This window comes from Orcinus orca, chromosome 2 (assembly GCF_937001465.1).
Source record: "Orcinus orca chromosome 2, mOrcOrc1.1, whole genome shotgun sequence".
NCBI classification, from domain to species: Eukaryota; Metazoa; Chordata; class Mammalia; order Artiodactyla; family Delphinidae; genus Orcinus; species Orcinus orca.
Genome location: NC_064560.1, coordinates 81,783,427 through 81,807,630, shown reverse-complemented (window position 1 = coordinate 81,807,630; position 24,204 = coordinate 81,783,427). Strand labels below are relative to the sequence as shown.

Genomic DNA, 24,204 nt, shown 5'->3' with positions numbered 1-24,204 from the left:
TCCTGACTGTGAGTGATGGCATTGGTGTTTTGCAACTCAAGGGGCAGGAAGGGAGCCAATGTGGTGCAAGTTCAGCGTCCCATGGAGCATTCCGTGTCGGGAGTGTTTCCAAGGAGGAACAAGTAATCCGAGCCCCTTGGGCCTCAGTTGCTTAATCTTAGTTAGCATCCGGCAGCACTGCAGCAGCGGGGCACAGAGAACAGACAGGTTTCAAACAAGCGGGCAGGGAATCCCAGAGAGGGACCCATCAGAGAGGGCTGGCAGCCAGGGGCCAGGCAAGGGCCGAGGGTGGGAAGGGGGCCACCAACTTTAAAGGAGGGGTGGGGAAGGAGGAGTCAACTGTAGGGGAGGCAGCAGAGCCATTCTGGTTTATCAGGACTTCGGGAACCTGGTAGGGACAGCCAGGCTGGGGGCGAACCTGGACTCTCCATCCTCTGCGCAGGGCTAGGCTGCTGGGGATACTGAGATGGACAGTATCCTGCCCTCAGAGCGCTCCTAGTCTGAGGGCAGACAGGCTCTGGGTGAAGGGCACACAGAGGCTGAGGAAGGAAGGCCTGCTACCTGGGAACTGGGTGATCAGGGTGCTTCCTGGATTAGGAGGACCTCTAGCTGGCCTCAGACGTTTAAGCTCCCTCTGGGCCTGGGCCTGAGCTGAGTGGTCTGCCCTTGGGAGTTTAGCATCTAGGGCTGGTGATAAGAAGAAGGGGACAATCTGGGAGGGGCTGAGGAGGTTTCTCAGCACCATTGCCCAAGGGACCCCAGGCACTTCCCAGGGCAGTGCCAGACCTCATTGGCTCCCACAAGCCTTCCCTGTGGGTCACACTCCTCCGAACCCCAACTCGTGTAGCCTCCAGGGTTTTGAAGGGCGGAGTGGGGGGAGCTCTGGAATGCAGCTGCAGTAAGATCCAGATTCACCATGGCTGGAGTGCCCCCTGTGTGCTGGCCTGGCCCTGGGGCTTATTTGCACGATTCCCCAGCAGCTCCAAGAGTCCCGGCTCCAGACCCTGTATGGGAGAGGATATTGGAGCAGCCACATGTGGGAAGGGGCCTCGAAGCTGCCATTTCCATAAAATTGAGGAAGGGCAACTATCTGTCCCAAAGACTGTTTGGGGAGAGGGTCTTCAGCGGATTACAGTGGGTTAAATCGTTCTTCCCCACACATCTGAACCTTAATAAGAGCAACTTTTACTGAACATTTACCGTCTGCTAGGCTCTGTGCTCAGGGATAAACTTTCATCTTTCATCTTCTCTTCATGGCAGCAGTGGGGTAGGCACTGTTATCATTCTCATGTGGTAGGGCAAACTGAGCTCAGACAAGTTCAGTGAGTTCTCAGAATGACACAGCTAGTAAGATGTGGAAGCCTTAACTGGCACACTGCCTCTTTGGGACTGTTTAGGTGTGGTCCCCTCCCCTCCTGCATGCCCTGGCCAGCCCCTGCCTCCTAACTGCCAAGCTGCAGTCCCTCTGGAGAGCTCTTAGAGGCTTGCCTGCAGGAATCAGAGTTCACCTGGGTCTCCTTGAGTTCCCAAGAAGCTGGAGGGTCCTCAAGCTCTGGTCCCCAGGCTGGGCTCTGAGCTGCCCAGATGGCTGTTCTCCCGGGGACAGCTCCACTGAGTTGAGCAGCTGGGATCTGACCTCCACAAAAAGGCAGCCTTGTGCTGGGCCTAGACATACATTTTTTTCTAGCCCTTTCTGGGTTCAGCGTGAACCCCAGCTGTATCAAGGCAATATCAAGACCACAGGGAAGAGGAGGGGATCTAAGGCAAGCAGCTGCCGGTGATGGGGCTGGTGGAGGTGCTGGCCAGACCTGTTCCCTGTCCTCTCCCTAGGAAACTCTCACACGCACTGGGGAGTTTTGAGCTGGAGGTCAGGAGGCTGGGAGCTCAGTCCAGCTTGTTCACCAGGCCTCCCTCTGTCCCACGCTCCTACCCTTTCCCAAATGTTTCAAGGGCATGCGTGGTGTTTCGTCTGGAAGGAGACAGGTACTACCCTTGTCCTCAAGGAGCTCAGAGCCTGCAGCTGGGGGGCAGGGAGGGGCCCTGGGCACAGTGTGAGGCAGAGGATCGCTGTCATTTCAGCTTCTGGTGGGAGTGGGGGTAGGGGAAGGTAGAACGACTTCCCAGAGGTCAGAGGAAATGGGAACAGGTGGTAATCTCAGCCACGCCAGCTGAAAAAAGCGGAGCCTCTGGGGATCCTTGTAAAAACTCTTCCCTCATCAAAATGTCCAGTTCTGTCTAGCCACAGGTGTGCCAAGGGCTGGACAAACTGTTCTGGCCCAGGCAGGCCTTGACCCTAATCTCTCATCATGTCCTGAAGCCACCGTGGGCTCTTCCCCTCATATATCCCCAGAGTGCCTGGCATGGGGCTAAGCAGGTTCCAAAGACCCTTAGCAAAGGGTCCCTGTATGAAGAGGGACACCCTGGTGCTCGTCCCAGACGAACCTTTGCAGCAGGGGCTGCAGGATGCCGTGCCCTGAAGATAGACATCTGTCCCGGCCCTAGAACCACATTTACCCAGGATCAGTGTCTCCCTCCTTCTTCTTAATCAGCTTCACTCCGAGGCCATTCCCACAGGCTGCAGGAAACACCCCGGGCTTCTCCTCTCTGCTCTCCGTGTTTCTCCCTTTCTCAGCTAATTGAGAGTGACTTCCTCTGCTGTTCAGGAGCCTTTATTCCAGAGCCCCAGAGAACACAGCTCCCTGCCTGCCTCACCACTCCCAGCACAATGGGTGATTGTAAGACACAGGCCGGGGTCAGGCCAAGACGAGGTGGGGCAACATGAGAGAGAGAGCGGGAGACGAGACAGAGGCAGGACAAAGTGCAAGCGGGGCCTTGGGACAGCCCACCCCCAGCGCTCAGCGGACATTCTCCGGGTGTGTGCTTGGGGCTGTTGGCTGCAGGCTGCCTGCTAGCTGGGTTCTCTGTAGATCTCCCCATAGATCTAACCCTCGGATGCCGTTTGGAATCAGGGCTGGTTTGGATGTGGGGTGCCTTGCTGGGTGATAGGGACCTTGATTGGGTCCTGGGCATGTTTGGGCTGTTATCGCAGCAGTGAGATGGCTGGGCATGGGATAGACCTATGCCCCTGTTGAGTTTCGAGGTGAGGGGATGGGGACAAATTTAAGGGTCTGGCAACCCATGCCGATTTCTTACATTTCTGCCATGCTCCAAGGATCACCTGCAGGTAGGCAGGCTGAGACGTACCAGAGCAGCCCTGGACCCACTCGTGATGCCTCCCTCCTGCTCAGTTCTAAGCAGCCTACTTTGTGGCAGAGGGTCAGGGGACTCAGTACCACTCTCCTCTTCTGCCAACACCATCCCCAAAGGAATAGACCACGGACCCCTGAGCCTAAACCTCATTCACTGACCAGCCCCCTAGCCACTGGATGCAAGGCTGCCAGTCAGAGGTCTTGTCCTAGTCAGTCCCAGCTCTGCCCCTAACTTGCTGTGACCTTGGCCGTTCCTTCCCCCTCTGAGACTCAGTTTCTTCTCCCTCTGATGGTACTATGTGTAGGAATGCCCTGCCTCCACTGCTCAAGGATGCCCTACACCCCACCGCTCCCCCACCACTGAGGTCTCAGTCTATATCCCCGATGGGCATCACATGTTCAGTTTTATTTATTCTTTTGGCAAACATCTGTTGCAAGTCCAGTGCTTGCATCACAAGTTCAGAGTCTAGTCAGAAAGGACGGAGAGAGATTTCTTGAGCACCCACCATGTGCTAAGCTTTTTAACAATATTACTTTGATGCAGATCTTTTTAGTTTTCTCTCTGCATTTTTATATGCACTTTTGTTTGTTCCCTTTTTTTCTATTGAGGGTATACTCTGGACATCTCCTTGTGTCATTAAATATTTTTTAAATACTATTTTGATGACTGCCTATGAATCCATGATAGGGCTGTACCCTAAAGAATTTATCATGTCCCCCTATTGGACACTGGGTTTTTTCCAATGATTTTGTTAATAGAAACAGAGCTGCTAAGATATCCATCTCCCTGTTCTCGCTCTGTGTGTCTCTGATTGTTTCCCATGGGTACTTTCTAGAAGTGTGATTGCTGTGTCAGAAGTTACTTCTTTTTTAATCCCTTTGATATTTATTGCTAAATCGCTCCCGGGAAAGTCATACCAATTCACACTTCCAAACGGCACAGCACCCTTGCCAACAGTGGGTGTTGTCTGTTTGTCTAATTTCATCTTTGCTACTTCATGTTCTTTGATTTTAGGAGAAACCCAGGTAGGTATGTAGGTAGGAAGGTAGGTAAGTAGGTAGGTACATAGGTAGATAGGTGAGTTCAGATGGCTTTAGTTGATGGAGGTTATCATGAGGACAGGCAGAGAAGAAAGGAAGTTTAGAAAGTGTCCAGTGGGGATGGGAAGAAAGAGACCTCCGTGGTTCCCCACTCTGGTGACAACCACTGTTGCTCAAACCCAGCCCCTCTCTGCTGCACTGCCACTGCCTGCTTCTCTCTGCTCCCCACACTGTGCTAGGACTCCTACCACCCCTTGATCTCGGTGGATCTGTCATGATCTCTGCAAGTCACTGTCCAACTCTGCAAGAGAGAGGCTCTGAGTGGATCGGTCACTGCCCACAAGGAGCGCTCCTTCGGGGCAAGGCCCAGCACGGTGACCTCATGGCACCTGTGCAGGGCATGGGGTTCTGGACTCATTGCTGTGGCCAGGGGAGCAGGGCCAATATCCAGTGCTTTGTGGGCAAAGGACCCCTTCTGACTGCTCTGTCCACCTTGCTGATAGGTAGGTCTTCTACCTCACTGTCCAGAGATTTCTCTTCCGAGAGAGATGAGATTGGGAGAGAGAATGGAGTGAGCAAAGGCCCAGAGGTGGGGATACATGGACATGAGAAGCGGGAGAGGATGAGGCACTGCAGCCAGGGAGGCTCATCTATCTTCACTTCCATCAGTTCCTAAGCCTGAGGCCACTGAGCTGTGGTGGACTCAGGTCAGGAGGGCACTGAGCGGGGCTGGGTCTTGCCAGGCCCTACCTGGGGGCTCTCAAGCATGCAGGACGGAGGTTCAGCCCGCCGTGGCCCACTTGGGCAGGCGTCTGCTCTGGGGGCCCACCTCGCTCTGTACTTGGGCAGCAATGTGTCCTGCACCACCCTCATCCATCCTGGGGGGAAGGGAGGAGGGGAGAGAGGGAAAGGCCCAGGTCCCCTGGACACACCGTCATTCAATCCAGCCTCTGGGACTGGGATGGGACAGAGACTGACTTGTGCTTCCGCTAAGGCCCCCTGCCCTCTTCTCGGGTCCAGGCTTCTGTGCTCAGGACCCAGGGAGGAATCAGACCTGCCTTTGAGAGCCTCCAGCCTGGTGGGAGAGGCAGACCCAAACAGGACTTGGCCCGCAGTGAGGCTCAGGCACTAAAGTCCCCAGTGAGGGGGTGGCACTTGGGACGTGAAAGGTGGGAGAGGTGGATGTGACGGAGGAAGGGTGTTTTAGGCAGAGTCACAGCATGGGCAAAGACCCGGGGGTGGGTGGGAATTAAGGGAACCGGGAGCAGCTCAGGTTGGCTGTGCTGAGGTGGGCAGAGACTGGCGAGCCCCTTTGGGGAGGGCCTTCCTGAGAAGCCACAGTGAGGGCATCACCCTGTGGTCAAGGGGAGATGTGGGAGGCTTTTGAACAGGTCAGATATGGGTTCAGAAAGGTCACTCTGGGAGCCTCTGGAATGTAGGAAGAGGCAGTGGCCGGAGGTCCTGGCTGCCCAAGGTCACCGAGCCAGAGCCCCAGTGCAGGACTTGGGCAGGAGGCATGACAGTCCTTTCCCAGGGGAGATGTGGGTTCTGGGGTCGGCCTAGAGCCCCACCGTGACCCCAGCATGGCCAACTGGAACTGTGTGGATTTGGGAGTCAGACTGTGGGTTGGGATCCCAGCTCTGCCAGCGGTGACTTAGCCTCTGTGAGTCTCACAGGATGGAAGGTTGTTAAACACGAGGTCATAGAACAAGGTGGCACGCAGCCCTCCTGGCACAAGTAGGGTGCTCAGTAAATGGGAGCTGTGCCCATTCTAATTCCTTCAAGGGAAGGAGAATGACTGGGCCTCTGGAAGGCCAAGGGCAGGGGCAGGCCCCTTCCCACCAAAGTCTTCCCTTCTGGCTAGTCTGGGGTTCAGACAGCTGAGCCTGTGCAGTAAATGTAGAGAGAAAGGGCTGGGCCGGAGCTGCACTGCCTGGTCACCCTTCCCGAAGGGCGTGGGTCCACCAGGGGCCAGGCCTCTCATCCCCGTCACAACGCAGCTGGGCTAAGAGGAGACTGATCTCACGGACCAACTGCCTTTCCTTCCCTTGTCCATTCCTTCTTTCCTCCTTCTGAGAAGGATGTGAGGTGACTTAACCCCAAAGCAAAGGCACCATGAGATAAAAAACTAACACAGGGGAAAGGCAGAACCGTGTAGTTACTGGGAGAGAAGAAATCAGGTGAAGGAACTCTGTCCAAAACGTCCAACAAAATTTTACGTGCTTTTTTCTTCAGATGCAGTAAACCCACGTCTAGAAATCTGTCCTTTGGAAAGCCTAAGGGCTAAAACCTGGAAATCATCTGAGTGTCTTTCAATGGGGAAGTGGTTGTGATATGTACATGATGATACGAAATTACGATGTGGCCAACGGAGCCGTATCAACACAGCCACACACACACACACACACACACACACACACACACACACAATGAGAGAGATACATTAATGTCACGGAAGTTAAAAACGGATGACTTGGCTAATGGCTGTCTGAATGTAGGAGCCAACATTTAAAAATCAGATGACACACATAAACACCAGATTTCAGGTAGCCCTCAGGTTCCTTTCCTCCTGGGCACCAAATCCTAGAGCCAAGGAGCAGCCACCCCTTTAGATGAAGCGTGTGCTCCCCCCACCCCACAGTCCCCACCACTCCATGTTGCCTCCCTGACACCGAGGCTGGGGTCGGGGCAGTGATCACTACCCTTGTACTGCAGCTTTCCTTAGTAAAACGTTGTACTCTTCTCTGTCTTTATCAAAAAACAGAGAAACAAAAGGTGGACTACAAGGGCCACGTGTCTCAAGGAAAATGAGAGGGAGCCTATTTCTTTGTGAAAATGAAGACTGTGCCTCTGTGTTTCACATGCAGATTCTGGGGCACTTCATTCATTTATTGTTTACTCTTATATATTATTTATTATGAAGCTGGTACATTACCTACCTATCCCCTATGGGCATTTTGGGTTTGCTACCCTTGAGTAATACAATAGTGACACGATTCTTTTTTTTCCCCTTTGGATAAAAAAACAACAGCAACAGAATTAAAATGAATTCCTTGTATGTATATCTGTATAAGCATGACATACACCAAATGTGAACAGTGGTTACTCAGACAGGCAGCATTAAGAAAGCCCTATCCCATTTTATAACATGTACTTCTAAATTGTTTTCTATTCCTTAGAACACATATATATTGCTTTGTGATTTTTTAAAAAAGGTTATAACTTAAAAGATGATAAGTTAGAGTTAAAACTTTGGGCTGAGGGAAGCTTTCACAGCAGATCGTAAGCCTTACCTGTGATGATCTTGGCAAGCCTGGGGGAACAGGTAAATGGAGCGCGGCATGAGCATCTAGCAGTGCCCACAGGAGAAATGTGCCTTTTCTGGTCTAAGCACGAAGAGGAATCTGTACCAGGGAAAGGAAGAGAGCTACCAGCTACTGGGAGATGACTCTGCCAGGCTCTGGGCACGCAGGCCGGGCTACCTCACGGAATTCTTGTCCCAATTTGGGTGAGGAGGTTGTGTGTCAGCGTTCCATTCTTCCTCCCTTTTTTTTTTTTTTGGCTGTGCCACGCACCTTGTGGGATCTTAATTCCCCGAACAGGGACCGAACCCAGGCCCTCAGCAGTGAAAGTGCGGAGTCCTAACCACTGCACCACCAGGGAATTCCCCTTCCTCCCATTTCTAAAAGCAGTTTTATTGAAGTGTACTTTATATGCCATTGAATTTGCCCATTTTAAGTGTAACGATTTGTCACTTTTTCATTGAAAAAAGTCACTTTTTCTATGATTTTTAGCAAATTTTCAGTTGTACAAACATCACAGCAATCCAATTTTAGAACTTTTCCATCACCCCAAAAAGATCCCTGGTGTCCACTTGTAGTCACTCCCCATTCCCACCCCAAGCCTCAGGCAACCACTCATCTGCTTTCTATCATTTCTGCCTTTTCTGGACATTCCATGTAAATGGAATCAGACGATACATGGTCCTTTGCTTTTGGCTTCTTTCACCAAACATGTTTTTGAGTTTCATCCCGGTGTTGCCTGTATCAGTACTTTGTTCCTTTTTAGTGCTAAATAGTATTCCACTGTGTGGAGAGGCCACATTTAGTTTTCACTCACCAGTTGATGGACATTTGGTTGTTCCCGCTTTTTGACTACTATAAATAATGCTGCTCTGAACATTCATGTACAAGTCTTTGTGGGGATGTGTGTTTTCGTTTCTCTTGGGTAGATACCTAAGAGTGGAATTGCTGGGGTGTATAGTAGATTTATGTTCAATTTTTTTAAGAAACTGCTAAACTGGCTTCCAACATGGCCACACCATTTTACATTCCCGCCACCTGTATGAGGGTTACAGTCTCTCCATAACCTCTCCAACCCTTTGCGCTTGACGATGATTAAAATGGAGCTAGGAGGAGAAAGACTTTCCTAGGTCACACAGCAGGGAGTGGCAGAATGGAATCGGAACCCAGGTCGACCTGACTCCACAGCCTGTGTCTTTGCCCTGGTCTGCTCATGTGAATGGACTTTCACCTTGTGCAGGGACTGGAGACCCTAAAGAGGTTGATCACTGGGATCTGCCAGGCTGGGGTCCCAGGATATGGGAAAGGGGCTTAGAGATGTCTGAGAAGTGATTGGAGAGGGGTCCTCAGCGGCCCTGGCTCACGCCTCCACCTGGGGATGTGGGTCTCAGCCTGGGGAGGTGGTGGACGCCAGCCAGCATGGTTCTGACTTCTGTCAGTACACAAGGTCTGGCGCTGGGTGACCTTCTCTCTGCCCCAGCCCACATTCCCAGGCTGACATTCCCCTGCCTCAGACATTCCCTTCTTCTGCTTGGGCCGGAATATGTCCCCTTGTCCCCCATCCTTGGCCTCCATGGGAGGAAGGATGGGCTCTCCTGTCCCAGCCCCAGGATCTTTACCTCTTTACCTCTTTACCCAACTTCAGGGTCCACATGAAACCTTAGAGTGTTGAACAGGAGAGACAAGGTCATCAGTCCATCTGCTGCCTCGGGGAAGGGCTGGTCACAGGACCCCTGTTGGTCCCACCTCGAGATGGACATCCAAGGAGGTGGGACCTCTCCATCTCAGCATGGGTCTGGCTAGCAGGTGGCAGGGTAGCCCCTGTGGTCCTAGTCAGCCCTCACTCCCCCACCCTTGGGTCACCTTTTTAGAATGACCGCCATGGCCCCAAAAAGTGGCCTCATGGACAAAAGGATCTAGACCACCCATCCAAGCCTCCTTTGCAAATGATCTGGAGAACTTAGAAAAAGGAGGAAGAACAAAAGTGTGCATTTATTGAGCCCCAACTATATGCCAAGGCTTTTTCATTTTTTTGACCCTCATATCATCCATGAGAACTAAACCCTTACCTTTCCCCTGAGAAAACAGACTCAGAGGTTCAACGGCTCACCTCACATCTCACATACTAAGTGTTGAAGCTCTGTTCCCACCTACCGCACACAGTAAAAAAGGCTAGGTTGTGCCTGGGACACTGTCGCAAGTGTGAGCATTGGCCTCAGGCATACCTTTCCCATTGTGTGACCTTGGGGAAATGACTGAACCTCTCTGAGCTGCAGCTGCCCCATCTGTAAAATGGGGCTACCAGACCCATGTTGTGCAGACTAGATGAGATCCCCATGTGAGGGATTCGCATGGGGCCTGGCACTAGGCAAGAATGAGCAGAGATGGTTAGGTTATTTCCTGGGACTGGGAAATTTTCCAGGCTAGTGATCAGAGCCTGCTGGTTTTCAGTCTCCTCTAACCCCTTGGAAGGGGCTATTTTTGATGCTTTGACCTTCTGTCAGTCGGGTCTGTCCCCAACCCATTCTCAGGAGGCAGAGGAAGGGTAGAAACCCCAAGGATCTGACAGTCCCACCCTTCTGGGGCAGCCACAAATCCACTGCAGACTGCCCACCCTCGGGGGGCAAATCCCAGCTGCCAGGAAAATGTCTCTAGGGTCCCCAAGGCCGCCTCCTCCCCTCCAGCTATTCTCTCTCCTCTTCCTTGCTGCACCCCTAGAGCCTTGCCCATCCTTCAAGGCTGTCAGACCTCCCCCTCCAGGGAGCCTCCTGGTGTGTCTGCCAGCCCCCTTGGCCCAGTGCCCAAGGCATTGTTGGGAACAGAGGCCTGGGAGCTCTGCTTAAGGTAGGACCAAGGGTCCCCTGGGGACAACCCTGGGCTGGCACGATCCAAGCTGTGGTCTCCCGGACCCTGCAGAGGAGGCGCTGTGGACAACTCGGGCCGATGGGCGCGTCCACCTGCGCATAGACCCCAGCTGCCCACAGACTCCCTACACTGTGCATCGGATGTTCTGCGAGGCTCTGGACAAGTACGGGGACCTCAGCGCTCTGGGCTTCAAGCGACAGGGCATGTGGGAGCACATCTCCTACAACCAATACTACCTGCTGGCCCGCAAAGCCGCCAAGGGCTTCCTAAAGGTGAGGGAGCCCCTCAAGGCACAGCCTCTCCCCTCCCCAGCCCTGCCTTCCAGCTCTGGCCCTCACAGGCCTCTTTCCGACGCCCCACTGGGCAAGCCCTTAGAAAGGATAACAGTAAAAACCAGCCCATTTATTGAGCTAATTGTCCGCTCTGGCCTGGTGCTGAGGGTTTACGTTCACTGGGCCCTTGCCATGTGCCAGGACGTGACACGAGCTTCTCGTTTTTTGTCCCATTCAAGGGGCCTGAGAAGCCTGGTGCACTGGGTTGAGGTCTGGGCTCCCCGGGAAGGCCCTGGGAGGGGCAGCAAGGGCTGTTGAGTGCCTCGTCCCCCAGGGCACTCTCTAATGAGGGAGCCTGGGAGGGTGGTCCCTCAGGTGGGCGGCAGGGTCCCTGCAGTTTGGAAGGGGGGCTTGGTGAGAATGAGAGGCTGACCCGGCCTGTCTGCCTTTGGCCTGGAGCTCGGCCTGGAGCGGGCCCACAGCGTGGCCATCCTCGGCTTCAACTCCCCGGAGTGGTTCTTCTCGGCAGTGGGCACAGTATTCGCAGGGTGAGTGGCTGAGGGAGGGGCCGGGTCTCCAGTGGGTTGGAGGTGGGCAGAGAGCGGAGAGAGGGTCGTTATCTCTTTTTAGGGGCCCCCAACCCCGTCCCCAACATCCCATCTCTTCCCCGGGGCCCTCCCCAGCACCACCTTTGTCCCTGCTCTGCCTAGGGCGACTGTGCTGAGCTGCCTGTCTGGGCCACGGGAGCTCTCTGGGCCTGGGGGCTGTGGGCGTGTCGGGCAGGGGGCTGGGCCAAGGGGGTGGCCCACTGCACCTGCCCAGACACGCATCGTCCTGGGTCTCCTGCAGTGGCATCGTCACTGGCATCTATACAACCAGCTCCCCCGAAGCCTGCCGGTACATCGCCCATGACTGCCGTGCCAACATCATCGTGGTCGACACGCAGAAGCAGCTGGAAAAGATCCTGAAGGTTTGGGGGAAAGGGACCAGGCCCATGGGGGTCAGGCTGGGCGTCCTCACAGACCTCCAGCTTACAAAGGGCTTTTCCACCCTCCCTGCCAGAATCCTCCATCATTCTCAACAGCAACCCGCCCCACCACACGCACACAGGCAGGGCAATGGCCGCCGACCCATTTGCCAGGTCTGAAAATCGAGGCCCAGAGTGTCCAAGGGACATACCCCACATCCCCCAGCCAGCCTGCTCTCCCCCATGGCTTTCCCTTCAGGGAAGGGTTGTGTGCCCTGAGGGTGGCTCAGGGCTCTGACACGTGAGCACCCAAGTCTGTGTCTCGATGGGGAGTGGGGGTGTGGGCTGCCACAGGGGGGGGCTTGGGCTAACGCACAGCAAGTGCCGCAGGGTCTTCTGAAGACAGCAGGGCACTGGAGGGGCTCAACAGTGCCTCTTGGGGCAGCTGGGTCTTTTCTGGAGCATTGATGCCTCCTGATTCATTTAAGGTCCCTCCCTGATTGGCTCTGTCCTCATGGGCACCACACTGGCATGCAGCGGCCTGAGGGCACCTCTGTGCCCCAGCTACACCCAGTAGCCTGCGAGATCCTCCAAGGCTCCCTGCATCTCAAAGGAGGCTCCCGGGTTGACTTGTTGGCTGGGCCCTAGTTCTGGAGGTATCACCTGGACCTCAGCTCCCCACCTGTACTGAGGGCAGGAGAAGTGGTCTCCAACCTCCTAGGACTGTGGGATCTGGATCGCAGGACGGGCCTTCCCTCAGCTTGCGTGCAGTCCTTTTCTGTCTCCACTCCTTTTGAACCCTGTTGTCAGGGTTCCCTCATTCTGAGGGCCTCCATTCTGTCTGATTTGGATAAATGCTTGAGATTGGGGGAGGAGATGTGGGTGCAGATAAAGTGGCCCAAAGTGCACGGCTCTGAGAGACTGAGGTGAACCCGAGCTGTCCTCAGCACCCCCTTTCGCCCTCCCCCTCCGCAAGCACTTGGGCCCTTCACTTCATAGAAAGGGGACAAATATTTAGAGAAGAGTGCACAGCAGGGGTGTCCCAGGCCCCCTAGGACTCATCGGGGCCCTGATTTCCTCAGGTTTGGAGCCTTCATAGATGCCAGAGCCCTCTGACCCAGGTGCCCCCAGGCCAGGTTTGCTTGAAGCCCCACCGGTTGAAGATTCCTTGAGAGCCTCAGCTACCAAGTAGCAATGGTGTTAGCTCTCGTCCTCAGCCTTACCCGAGGGAGTCACACACTCCTCAGCGTGGGCGCTCATGTCAGAACCCCAGAGTGGGGAGGGCAGCGGAGCTTTAAAAAGCCCCCCAATAGTTTTGCCCCATCCCTCAGGATGGTTGCATAGATGGTTGATCTGCATAGATGGTTGATCTGATCCCAATGCCCTCTCCCTGCCCCATTTTACCACTGAAGAAACCGAGGCCCAGACCTACTAAATCAGAAATGTCCACCCTAGGTAATTATTTAAAATTCGTATTATGAAACTTTCCAGATAAACAAAAATAGAGAGAAGAGTGTAGTGGACCCTCATAGAGTGCCCACCCAGATTTAATCATCATCACTGTTTTTTGTCACACTCATTTCATCAGTTTACCTATTTTGCTGAAGTATATGAAGGCAAATCTCTGACATCACAGCATTTCACCCCCCGAATATTTCAATACCTCTAACATATATGACATTTTTCTTAATCACAAGTAACTTTATCACCTTTATTTACACAAGTCAAAGAATTCTTTCATATCATCTAATACCAGCAATGTCTTTTTACAGTTGGTTCATTTGAATCAAGATCTGAACCAGGCCCATGTGTTGCATTTGGTGGTGTCTCTTAAGAGTCTTTTAATTCAAAACAAAGGCCCCACCTTTTGTTTCCCGTACCATACAGCAGTGTGGTCCAGGACCAACAGCATCCCCCGGGAGCTTAGTTTCAGAACCCCCCCAGACCTACTGATTCCAAAACTCGGGGTATGGGGCCCACGCCTCCTGGTGATTCTGACACAGGCTCAAGTGTGAGAACGTCTGTCATTGACATGCTGCAGAAACTAGGTTAGCCGTCCTGAGCTGTTGTTCAGCTTGTCCCTCTAACCTCTGCACTTCCTGTTAGATGGCAAGTGTTGATGCATTTCAGATTAGACAGTGATTGGCAGGAGCAACCCATAGGTGGCGCTGTGTACTTCCCATGGCACAGCCTCAAGAGGCACGTGATGTCAGGTGGTACCTCGTAGTGAACTCTGAGTTTCATCCCTGGATTCCTGTGGTGGCTACCTGCTCATCCACTGTGACATTCCCCATCGGCCTTTCTCCACTGATGATCTTTGCCTGAATTAATTATTTCATGAGCCATGGGAAAATGTTTGTTATCTAATTGATCAGCTGGGCTTCTTCTCCAAAGGAAGAACTTTCTCTCATCACCTGGGACTCTTTGCTACCTGAAGCACCCCATTTGTACACAGCAGGTGTGGTAGACAGAATAACGATCTATGTTGGTGACTGTTCCACGCATATTTGAAAAAATGTGCATTCTGCAGTTGTTGGGTAGAATGTTCTATAAATGTTAATAATGTCAACTTGATTGATAGTGTTCTAATGTTGTTTAAGTCATCTATATCCCTGTTGATCTTCTGTCTACTTGTGCTAACAAATACTGAGAAAGGGAACGTTGAAATCTCCAGTTATTTTTGAGGATTATCTATTTATCCTTTTGGTTCTGTCGTCGCTTCGTGTATTTTGAAGCTCTGTTATGTATATACATATTTAGGTTGTTATGCCCTCTGGATGAATTAATCCCCTTATCATTAAGAAATGTCCCTCTTTATCTCTGGCAACTGTTCTTCCAAAGTTACTTTGTCTTAAATTAATATAGCCACTCCAGATTTCTTATGATCGACGTTTGCATGGTATATATGTTTGCATTGTTTCACTTTTAACCTACCTGTGTCTTTATATTTAAAGCAAGACTCTTATAGATAGCATATAGCTGGGTCATGCCTTTTAATCCAGTCTGACAAAATTGTCTATAAAACTACCAGTTGGCTGTTTTGCATTTGTCCGATCCATTCTTTGGTCCTTTTCTCCCCTTTCATGACTTCTTTTGGATGGAGTTTTCTGTTTTTATTTTGGTTTGTTTTTGAGTATTCCATTCTATCCATTGGTTTACTAGCTCTCCCTCTAGTGTTTGCTCTAGGGCTTACACTATGCAACTTTAACTCATCACAGTCTACTTTCAAATAATATTATAATATAATATTGTACTACTTTACATATAATGTAGGAATCTTACAGCAGTGTACTTCCTTCTCTCTCCCATACTTTGTGCTATTGTCATTTATACTTAAATTCTATGTGAGTTATAACTCCTGCAATGCAGTATTTTAAACCGTCAAGTATCATTCAAAGAAATTTTAAAGGAAGGAAAAAATGTCTTTTTATTTACCCACGTATTTGCCATTTCTGGCACTCTTCATCCCTTTATGTCGAACCCAAGTTTTCATCTGGTTCATCTTCCTTCCTCCTTAAGAATTTTCTTTCTTTTTTTTTAATTTTACTTTTTTTATTGGGGTATAGTTGTTTTACAATGTTATGTTAGTTTCTACCGTACAGCGAAGTGGAGTTCCCTGTGCTATACAGCATGTTCTTATTAGTTATCTATTTTATACACATTAGCATATATATGTTAATCTTCAACATTTCTTGCAATACAAGTCTGAAGGCAATGCATTCTGTCAGCTTCTCTTTGTCTGAAAACTTGTTCATTTTTGCTTTCATTTTCTGAAAGATATTTTCATTTAGTTTATAGTCCTAGGTTGACAGGGTTTCCTTTTTTTTCTTTCAGCTCTTTAAAGACTTCATCCCAGTGTTTTCTACTTTGCATAGCTTCTGATAAGAAGTCTATAATTTCTTATCTTTGTTCCTTTCCACATGTTGTATCTTGCTTTTCTGGCCGCTTTTAAGATTTTTTCCTTTGTCACTGGTTTTCAACAGTTGGATTATGTTGTGTCTTGGTGTGGTTTTTCTTTGTGATTATCCTGCTTGGGGTTCACTGGGAGTCTTGAATTGATGGATTTATAGTTTTAATCAAATTTGGAAATTTCTCAGACTTTTTTCAATTAACAAAAATATTTCTTGGAACTCCAATTACACATATGTTAGGCTTCTTAGTTTTCTCCTGCAGGTTAATTTTTTCCATTTTTTTTCTCTCTTTCAATTTCATTTTGAGACTTGTGTTTAATTAAGCCTTTCAGAGCAGGTTTAGATAGCCTTTCCTCTAAGGCTAATTTAGCCCCAGACCTAAGACCTGACCCTTCTGGGGTCTCTATTTCCAGAGGTCCCTCCACTCTGGCTGATGGAGACACAAATAGTTCTGGCCCCGTACATGCTCTTGTTTGTCTTCTAGCCCCGGTCCTTGATCTTCCTCCAGCATTTATTCTTCATCTAGTTTCACGGAGTTTCACCTATGCCTGTGCAGGTTGATAATCCGCCAAAGAATCAAGATGACCCCTAAAGAAATTTCTAGAACTCTTTCTCTGCATAGTTCTCTCCTGTCTGGTATTCTGTCCCACAAATTCTAGGCACCCCGGCTTTCCTGAACTCTGACCTCTGACACCTCAACTCAGTGAGATAACTGAGTTCTGGTTTCCCTCTACCCTTTCCTCTCTTCTCTCTTCTGCAGTCACACAGTCCCCTGTTGCACTCAGCCAGACCCCAGGTTGTCTGGTTTTCCTTTAATAGAAGTCATTCCTTGCCCCCTGCTTATCCCACCTTGGCTGCTTCAAAGTTCTCATGATGGGGAACCATGCATGAAGGGTGGCAAGTGTCCTGCTGAGTGAAAGGTCAGAGCTGGGGACCAACAACCCTTGCCACAAGGTGCCTGCCAGGCTGACTAACACCTGGAGATGGGGGTCTTCTCAAGAGGTGACTTTTTAAAATGAAACCCCATTTATTTTTCCTGTCAATACAGATCTGGAAAAACCTGCCACACCTGAAGGCAGTAGTGATATTTCAAGAACCTCCTCCAACAAAGATGGCCAATGTGTACACGGTATGGGTAGAGGGCTCGTGTGGGGCAGATGGGGTCTGTGTGAGCCTGCCCAGCTCACCTGGCCTGTCTGCACTTTCCCACCCGGCCGCAGATGGAGGAGTTCATGGATCTGGGGAATGAGGTGACTGAGGAGGCCCTGGACACCATCATCAATGCCCAGCAGCCTAACCAGTGCTGCGTGTTGGTCTACACGTCAGGCACCACTGGGAATCCCAAGGGCGTGATGCTGAGTCAAGACAATGTAGGACAGATGCCCAGATGGGTGGGGGTGGGCTATGGGTGGATCTGGGCAGTGGCCCTGCCCTAACAACTCCCAGGGAGTTTCCTTCAGTCTCTCAGCTCAGGGAGCTGGGATAAGTAGGACAACCCTTAAGTCTGTGGTACAGACTGAGCCCAGCAAAATGGTGGGGATTGGGAGGGGGAGGCCTGTCCCAGGGTGTTTCCTGCAGAGATGCCCAGGAGGGTGAACAACCTCTAGGGTGTTCAAAGAACACTCCAAAGAAATAGCCCAAGCCCACAGGGTGGCCACAGATGTGAACACTTCCAGGGCTGGCTTTGTAGACACTGCCAGGACCCATCTGCCTGTCCACCAGATCACATGGACAGCACATTACGGCAGCCAGGCTGGTGACATCCAACCCGCAGAAGTCCAACAGGAGGTGGTGGTCAGCTACCTGCCCCTCAGCCACATTGCTGCCCAGATCTATGACCTGTGGACAGGCATCCAGTGGGGGGCCCAGGTCTGCTTTGCTGAGACTGATGCCCTGAAGGTCAGTCTGCCTCTCTGCCTAAGTGGGTGTCCAAGTGTGTGTGCAAGGGCCTGCCCGAGTGTGTGCTTGTGTCTGTGGGCCCTGTGTGTGCATCATAAGCACGCCGGTTCCCCATGTGTTTAGCAGTCAGAATTCTTTCAACTGCAATTAGCACAGCCTGACTCAGATGATCAAACAAGAAGGGAAACTGATGATATTACATAAAGGAAAGTTGAGTCAGAGTGGTGTGTGGGTCCACAGTGCCATCTAGGACGGGCCACCCTCAGAGTAAGATCACAGGATGGTCACAGATGGCCACGGCCCTGCCCTGCATCCCAGCCTCATAAACTACACCTGTGCTTGGGATCCTTCTTTTAACCATGAGGAGAACGTCACCAGAGCCCCCTAGCAGACTTCCCCCTCCCCTACATTGGCTCAAATGTTGTCCCGTGTCCATTCATCAACCAGTCACTGCTTAAGGGAATGGGATTACCATGTTTGAGTTAGACTAATAAAAAGTCACTGCCCCCAGGACTGGGAGGGGACTAAGGTACTTCTGAAGCATCTGGCCACCCTGGTACCTGAGCTACATCAAGGTTCTTTTAGCAAAGAAGAGCAGTGAGTAGATGGCTGTTGAGTCGTAGCCGACAGTATGTGACATGAGTTGCATGCGGTGTGTGCGTACACCTGTGTGAGCTACTGTATACAGGATGCCTGCGTGTGTGCACGCTGCCTCTGGTGACAGGGGCCTCCTGGCTCCCGGCCGGCTCTGAACCACAGCCCTGTCTCTTGCTGGCTGTGAACAGGGGAGCCTGGTGAACACGCTGAGGGAAGTGGAGCCCACGTCCCACATGGGGGTGCCGCGGGTGTGGGAGAAGATCATGGAGCGGATCCAGGAGGTGGCGGCTCAGTCTGGCTTCATCCGGCGCAAGATGCTGCTGTGGGCCATGTCGGTGACCTTGGAGCAGAACCTCACCTGCCCGAGCAGGTAGAGAGGGCCAGGGGGCAGGAGGCCTGGGGAGGCAGCAGGGCTGGGTCATAACCCCAGGACACAACCTAGGATCTGATAGGCCAGGTTTGTCCAGGCCCCATTGGCCAGGCTTGTCCAGACCCCTGCACAGAGGCCCCATCAGTGGCTGGGCTTGAGCCCCTGTTCTCTTGCCAGATCCCACAGGAGACCATCACCCCATCTTTGGGTCTGACTGCAAGGACTGACTTGCTCCCTCTGGGGTGGCATTTACCTCCCTGGGAGCAGCTCCTGGCAGCCTCCTGAGGGGTCTCCTCCTGACTTCAGTAGGTGGCTATAGAGAAGGGGCCACAGTGATGGGGGTTTTCCAGCCTTCCCATAATCCAAAGTGACCACTCATCTCTCGCCCACAGCCTTTCGATTGCTTTAAAATTCCCAACCAGTGCTGTGGGAGGATCAATGGCATAAATCTGGCCTGTTCCAGTTTAGAAATATTTTCCATTACTAGTGTGTCTGTGAAACGGTATCATGTCTCATGAGACATGTACACGTGTCTATGCACTTAGGGCTTCATTTGCACAGACATGAAAAGTGAATATGCATGAATGACCCATTCAAGAGCTTCAAATGGGATCAGACACGTTTGTGTCTGTGCATATATGCTTCAAGTCTCTGCAAGTGTGTATTACTGTGTGTGCGAACTTGCGTGCATCTGTGTTGTCTGTGCAAGCATACACAGCTGAATCTGGTTTTCTAACTTCCCAGCTCAAGACGTATTTGCACATAACTACATGTACACAACTAGGTGTGCATGCATGTTCACAGGCAGGGCCAATATTAAAAATATTTAGCAGTGGATTCAGCATCGCCACTAACCAATCAGAATAGATCATTGAAACGGCCATTCCGGGCACCCACTGAACACCCACCCTTTTAATGCAAGTGTGTGTGTGTGTGTGTGTGTGTGTGTGGTCTTCTGTGAGCCATTCTCCCTCTCCCACCAGCGATCTGAAGCCCTTCACAACCCGACTGGCAGATTACCTGGTGCTAGCCAAAGTCCGCCAGGCACTGGGCTTTGCCAAGTGTCAGAAAAACTTCTACGGAGGAGCCCCCATGACCGCGGAGACACAGCACTTCTTCCTGGGCCTCAACATCCGCTTGTATGCGGGCTATGGCCTCAGCGAGACCTCGGGCCCTCACTTCATGTCCAGCCCCTACAACTACCGGCTCTACAGGTGTGGCCCAGGTTTCAGCACATATGCCAGCCTGCACGTCCTGGCTGACACCCTTCAGTGCCGCCCCCTGCTGATTAGGTCCCTGAGCCCAGGCCACTGGGCTATGGGTCCCTGAGTGCCAACAGCTCTATCTTGGGCCAAGTCCCTTGGCCAGGCCCGAGTCTCGTGGGGATGGTCTCTGTGACAGTGTCGCTTGGGTCTGTGGTTGCAAACAGCCTTGCAGCCCAGGGGCTTCCTGAGCAGGGCTCTGATGGAGGAATTTCCCTTTGGCCTCTGCCTCCAGTAGGGTGGGGTGTGTTAAAGGGTGTCCCAGCATTGCTGGTAGCCCTGGTTTCATCTGGGATGGGAGCTGGGGGGACTGGGCCGGTCCTCTGGTGTGGGGTAGGGGGCAATCAGCTCTAGGGAGTGAGTCGAAGGATTCTCTGTTGTGCTTAAACACCTCCCCTCCCTGCTTGCCCATCACAGTGCTTAAAGTTGTCCCATTAGGATTTCCCCCACTGATTCATTCATTCATCTAAAAGCCTTTAACTGGCCCTACGTCTCAGCTCTGAGGACCCTCTTAAATTACAAAAATCCTGGGAAAGGACATTCTAGCCATCGGTGAAGACTAGATGGATCAGATTAGGGGCTGATCCAGGGCTTGGAGGAAACTGCTCCCTCTGACCATGCCTCCCGGCCCCTCCATCCCCCCAGCTCCGGCAAGGTGGTGCCGGGCTGCCGGGTGAAGCTGGTGAATGAGGATGCAGAGGGCATTGGAGAGATCTGCCTGTGGGGCCGCACGATCTTCATGGGCTACCTGAACATGGAGGACAAGACGTGTGAGGCCATTGATGCCGACGGCTGGCTGCACACGGGCGACTCAGGCCACCTGGACGCCGACGGCTTCCTCTACATCACTGGGCGTCTCAAAGGTGAGCGCCTCTGGCTGGGTTCGAGGCTGTGCTGGGACATCGGAGGAATTATACTGCCACCACAATTTATACCCACTACAAGTGTTGAGCCCTTATTAAGTGCCACACACCTTGAATGACGTCATTTTACTTACTATTGTCTCCCATGGGAAAGATGCTATCATTACCTCAACTTATTAATGAGGACAACCAGAGAGGTTAAGTAACTTGCCCAAGGTCACCCAGCTAGTAAATGACAGAGCTGAGATTCAAAGTCCCTAGATAAACAAGGCAAGTCTTTCCAGAAAATTTGAGGACATAAATATGTATTTTTATATGCAAACATGGATATGAGGCAGAGTAGAACACAAACTGGACATAAAATTTAAAATAGAGCATGAGATTTCAAAAAATTTCCCATGAACAGCTTGGCTCTCCCAGGGAAGTAAGTTGAGGACACCTCCATGGAAGAGGTGCTTTGCTTACTTTGCCCAAGTGGATACAGTGCCCTCAGCATCCCTGTGGGAATCCCATGCCCCAATTTCCCAGGGGAAACTGAAGCTCGGTGAATGAGTAAACACCTTTCTGGAAATCACGCAGGCAGACGTGTGATCGAGCCTGGGTCCTGCTTAGAGGGTCGGCTCTCCAGGCAGAGTCTGGGTGTGCTTGGTCTGAGCACCTGGACTGAAGCCTGTGCCGGGGGCCTGGGCTTGCCTCCCCAGAATTGATCATCACGGCTGGTGGGGAGAATGTGCCCCCTGTGCCCATTGAGGAGGCCGTGAAGACAGAGCTACCCATCATCAGCAATGCCGTGCTGATCGGGGACCAGAGGAAGTTCCTGTCCATGCTGCTCACCTTGAAGGTGTGTCGGGGGTGGGGGTGGGGTGGGATTTGGCTCTGGAGGAGCAGCCAGTGGGTGGTCTGTGGGTCTGACCCCAGCAGTAGCCATGTTCAACCAGGACATGTCTGGATCTCATGACTGTATTCTGGAATAACTAGTCAGTGCTGCCTGCCCTAAGGGGCAGCCGTAGCGCATGGAAATCCCTTCTGCCCCTGGTAATACAGTTAATAGTATGCTGCCCCGATGATCTTCTGTGTTCCAGTACAGTCCAGTTTACACAGCGCTGCTGCCCTCAGTCCCCTCAGCAGATAACCAATCTGGTATCTGATACCAGGGTACTGGATGGGGCCAGAATTATGGTCCCTGTTTTAAAAGATGATCTCACTGGCTGAGGTCATCTCAATCTCAGGCCTCCCTTCCTTCCACCCCACCACGGGGCTCAACGCAGTCCGAGTAGCATCCTACTCATTCTAGAACCGTCTCTTTGAAACAGAGCTCACGGTGATCCACGTCCTTGACGATCAGCAGTGTGACCTCCTCCAAGACCAGGGCACACATCTTGTGGAGTGAGGCTTGGTTTTGATCTATCTCTGGCTTTTCAGTGCACTCTGGATCCTGATACCTCTGACCCAACTGATAATCTGACCGAGCAAGCTGTGGAGTTCTGCCAGAGGGTGGGCAGCAAAGCTGCCACGGTATCGGAGGTCGTGGGGAAGAAGGATGAGGCCGTGTATCAGGCCATTGAAGAGGGGATCCAGAGAGTCAACATGAATGCAGCTGCCCGACCCTACCACATCCAGAAGTGGGCCGTTCTTGAGAGGGACTTCTCCATTTCGGGTGGAGAGTTGGGTAGGTGTTTTCCTTACACTATTGCAGGGGCTGTGCAGGAGGGCAGAGGCCATGGCAGAGCCTGGGAGGTGCCCACTAGGAAGCAGCCATGGCAAACAGAAGGTCCCTGACAGCACTTTGGATGACACCCACCTCCTTCCTGTGGGAGGACATTGATTGCTCAGTGCCTGGGCTTGTGGTTAGGTAGGGCCTGTTCAGTATATAAGATATGTGCTGGAATTCATTAATTTGAACCTATAACATTTAACTTTGTTTTGACTAAGGAACCATTTTCCCCTGAAATCACAATGGGACCACCAGGCAGACACCAAGTTCCTGTTAGTGTTTGGGCTGGAGTCATCTGGCTCTAGGGAGTGAGACCACCATAATCTTTTGTAAAGTCAGCTCATGCAACAGGTAAAGGGAGGAAGCCCTTCTGGGCCATGGTCCACAGAACCAGAAAAGGCCTCTGGTGTGGCCTCAGTTGGATGATGAAGTCGCTCTTGGTTACAGCATCTTGGGGTGTTCATGGCATGGCGGGGTGGGCATGCAAATGGCTCCTTCAATGAGATTCCCTCTGACCCATCAAGGCTGAACCCAGATGCAACTATCCACAGTAATGCTGAGCTGCTATCAGAGACCCTGAGCTTATCTGGGTGTCTTGTGCCAGCAAATTGAATGCAAGGTCAACCAGATAGGTGTCCTGTCTAAGCAGTTTATATAAATGGCTTTGATTTTGAAGTCTCCAGTTACACAGCCAAGTATGAGTTAGCACGAAATGGAGTTGAAGCTACCCAAATCAGAGCCCTTTTGACCTTGCATTAGAGGAGAGAGCCAAGGCCAAGAAAAGTGATGCCAGAGGCCCTCCCTGGCCAGGGCTTTCCCCTACCCCATCACAAGCAATCAAAGCATTACATCCAACATCGTATGAACTTTCACTGAAATGCAGAGATGATTTGCCTATCAGTTGTTGTCATGTAAATTACCCCACTTCCTCTGTATTCTACCGGCCACTTAGACCAACCCTGGTACAGTGTGGGAAGGAGCCACACAACGGTGTGACCACGGAGCAGGGATCACCATGGGCCATCTTGGAGGATGGCTACTTGTTGGTCTGGCTTAGTTCCAGAGTTCTGGGACTCACTGAGTCTAGATGTTTACCACACACCTTCTCAGACATCTCAGAGCCCAGCCCTCACTCATTTCTTCCAATTTCTCTTTTAGGTCCCACTATGAAGCTGAAACGGCTCACAGTCCTAGAGAAGTACAAAGATATCATCGACTCCTTTTACCAAGAGCAAAAAAAGTAATCAGGGGTCGTCCTTCCCGGGTTTCTCCTGAAGGTGGCAGGCTGAGTATTTTCCTGACCCCCGCCCAGGTCCTCTTCAGTCTGGGCACATGCACTTCTGGCAAGTCTGTTAGGTTCTCTGGGTCAGGTACGGTCCTGGCATCTACATTTGCCAGGTCTTATGCCGAGAGGCTTCATGTGTGGATAGTTTTAAAAGTATTGCTTTTTGTTTGGGTGACAAGTGAGATCAACTCTCTTTCCAGAACTAAAGGGCTGACTTTTTGGCCTTACTTCCAGGTAGATTTAACAGGCTGCTAGCTCACTTAACAGAAGGCTGGGTGTTGGGGGAGGGAGGAGGGGGAAGATGGCTCGGCTAACCAGTGTGCCGCAGGGAAAGCGCTCAGTTGTAACGCACCTAACACCCGACTTACTCTGGAATCTTGTTGGACATTGCCGACCCCATCATCCCATTACCAGGCACTCCACCATACACACACCCACTGACTTTGATGCTTAATAAAACTGCTGCTGCCTATTTGGTTGTATTTAATGTGTAATTTGAAATTAAACTTTTTAACAGAACTGTCAACAAGTACCTGATTTTTTTGTCAATAGAGCAGCAGATCAGTCCAGAGTAGTGGTTATTTAACCCACAGGACACTGAGCAATAGGTATTACCAATGACCTCCAGTGCCCTGGAATAAGCAAAG

At 51.6% G+C, this 24,204-nt stretch overlaps 1 protein-coding gene across 4 annotated transcripts in view; it reads left to right on the top strand.

Moving 5' to 3' along the window:
* ACSBG1 (acyl-CoA synthetase bubblegum family member 1) overlaps nucleotides 1–24,083 on the top strand; it is a 48,694-nt gene extending 24,611 nt beyond the window's left edge. For 2 of the 4 annotated variants that reach the window (XM_033415698.2, XM_004285268.3), the window contains 12 exons: nucleotides 10,469–10,689; nucleotides 11,149–11,237; nucleotides 11,539–11,659; nucleotides 16,616–16,696; nucleotides 16,788–16,937; nucleotides 17,290–17,466; nucleotides 18,252–18,433; nucleotides 19,417–19,647; nucleotides 20,341–20,558; nucleotides 21,260–21,399; nucleotides 21,981–22,227; nucleotides 23,431–24,083. In XM_033415698.2, the coding sequence (XP_033271589.1) occupies nucleotides 10,469–10,689; nucleotides 11,149–11,237; nucleotides 11,539–11,659; nucleotides 16,616–16,696; nucleotides 16,788–16,937; nucleotides 17,290–17,466; nucleotides 18,252–18,433; nucleotides 19,417–19,647; nucleotides 20,341–20,558; nucleotides 21,260–21,399; nucleotides 21,981–22,227; nucleotides 23,431–23,516 (1,943 nt within the window). In that variant the 3' untranslated portion in view covers nucleotides 23,517–24,083. The remainder of the gene's footprint in view (nucleotides 1–10,468; nucleotides 10,690–11,148; nucleotides 11,238–11,538; nucleotides 11,660–16,615; nucleotides 16,697–16,787; nucleotides 16,938–17,289; nucleotides 17,467–18,251; nucleotides 18,434–19,416; nucleotides 19,648–20,340; nucleotides 20,559–21,259; nucleotides 21,400–21,980; nucleotides 22,228–23,430) is intronic. The other 2 variants (XM_049705621.1, XM_049705622.1) reach the window with 1 other exon arrangement.
* The last annotated feature ends 121 nt before the right edge of the window (nucleotides 24,084–24,204 follow it).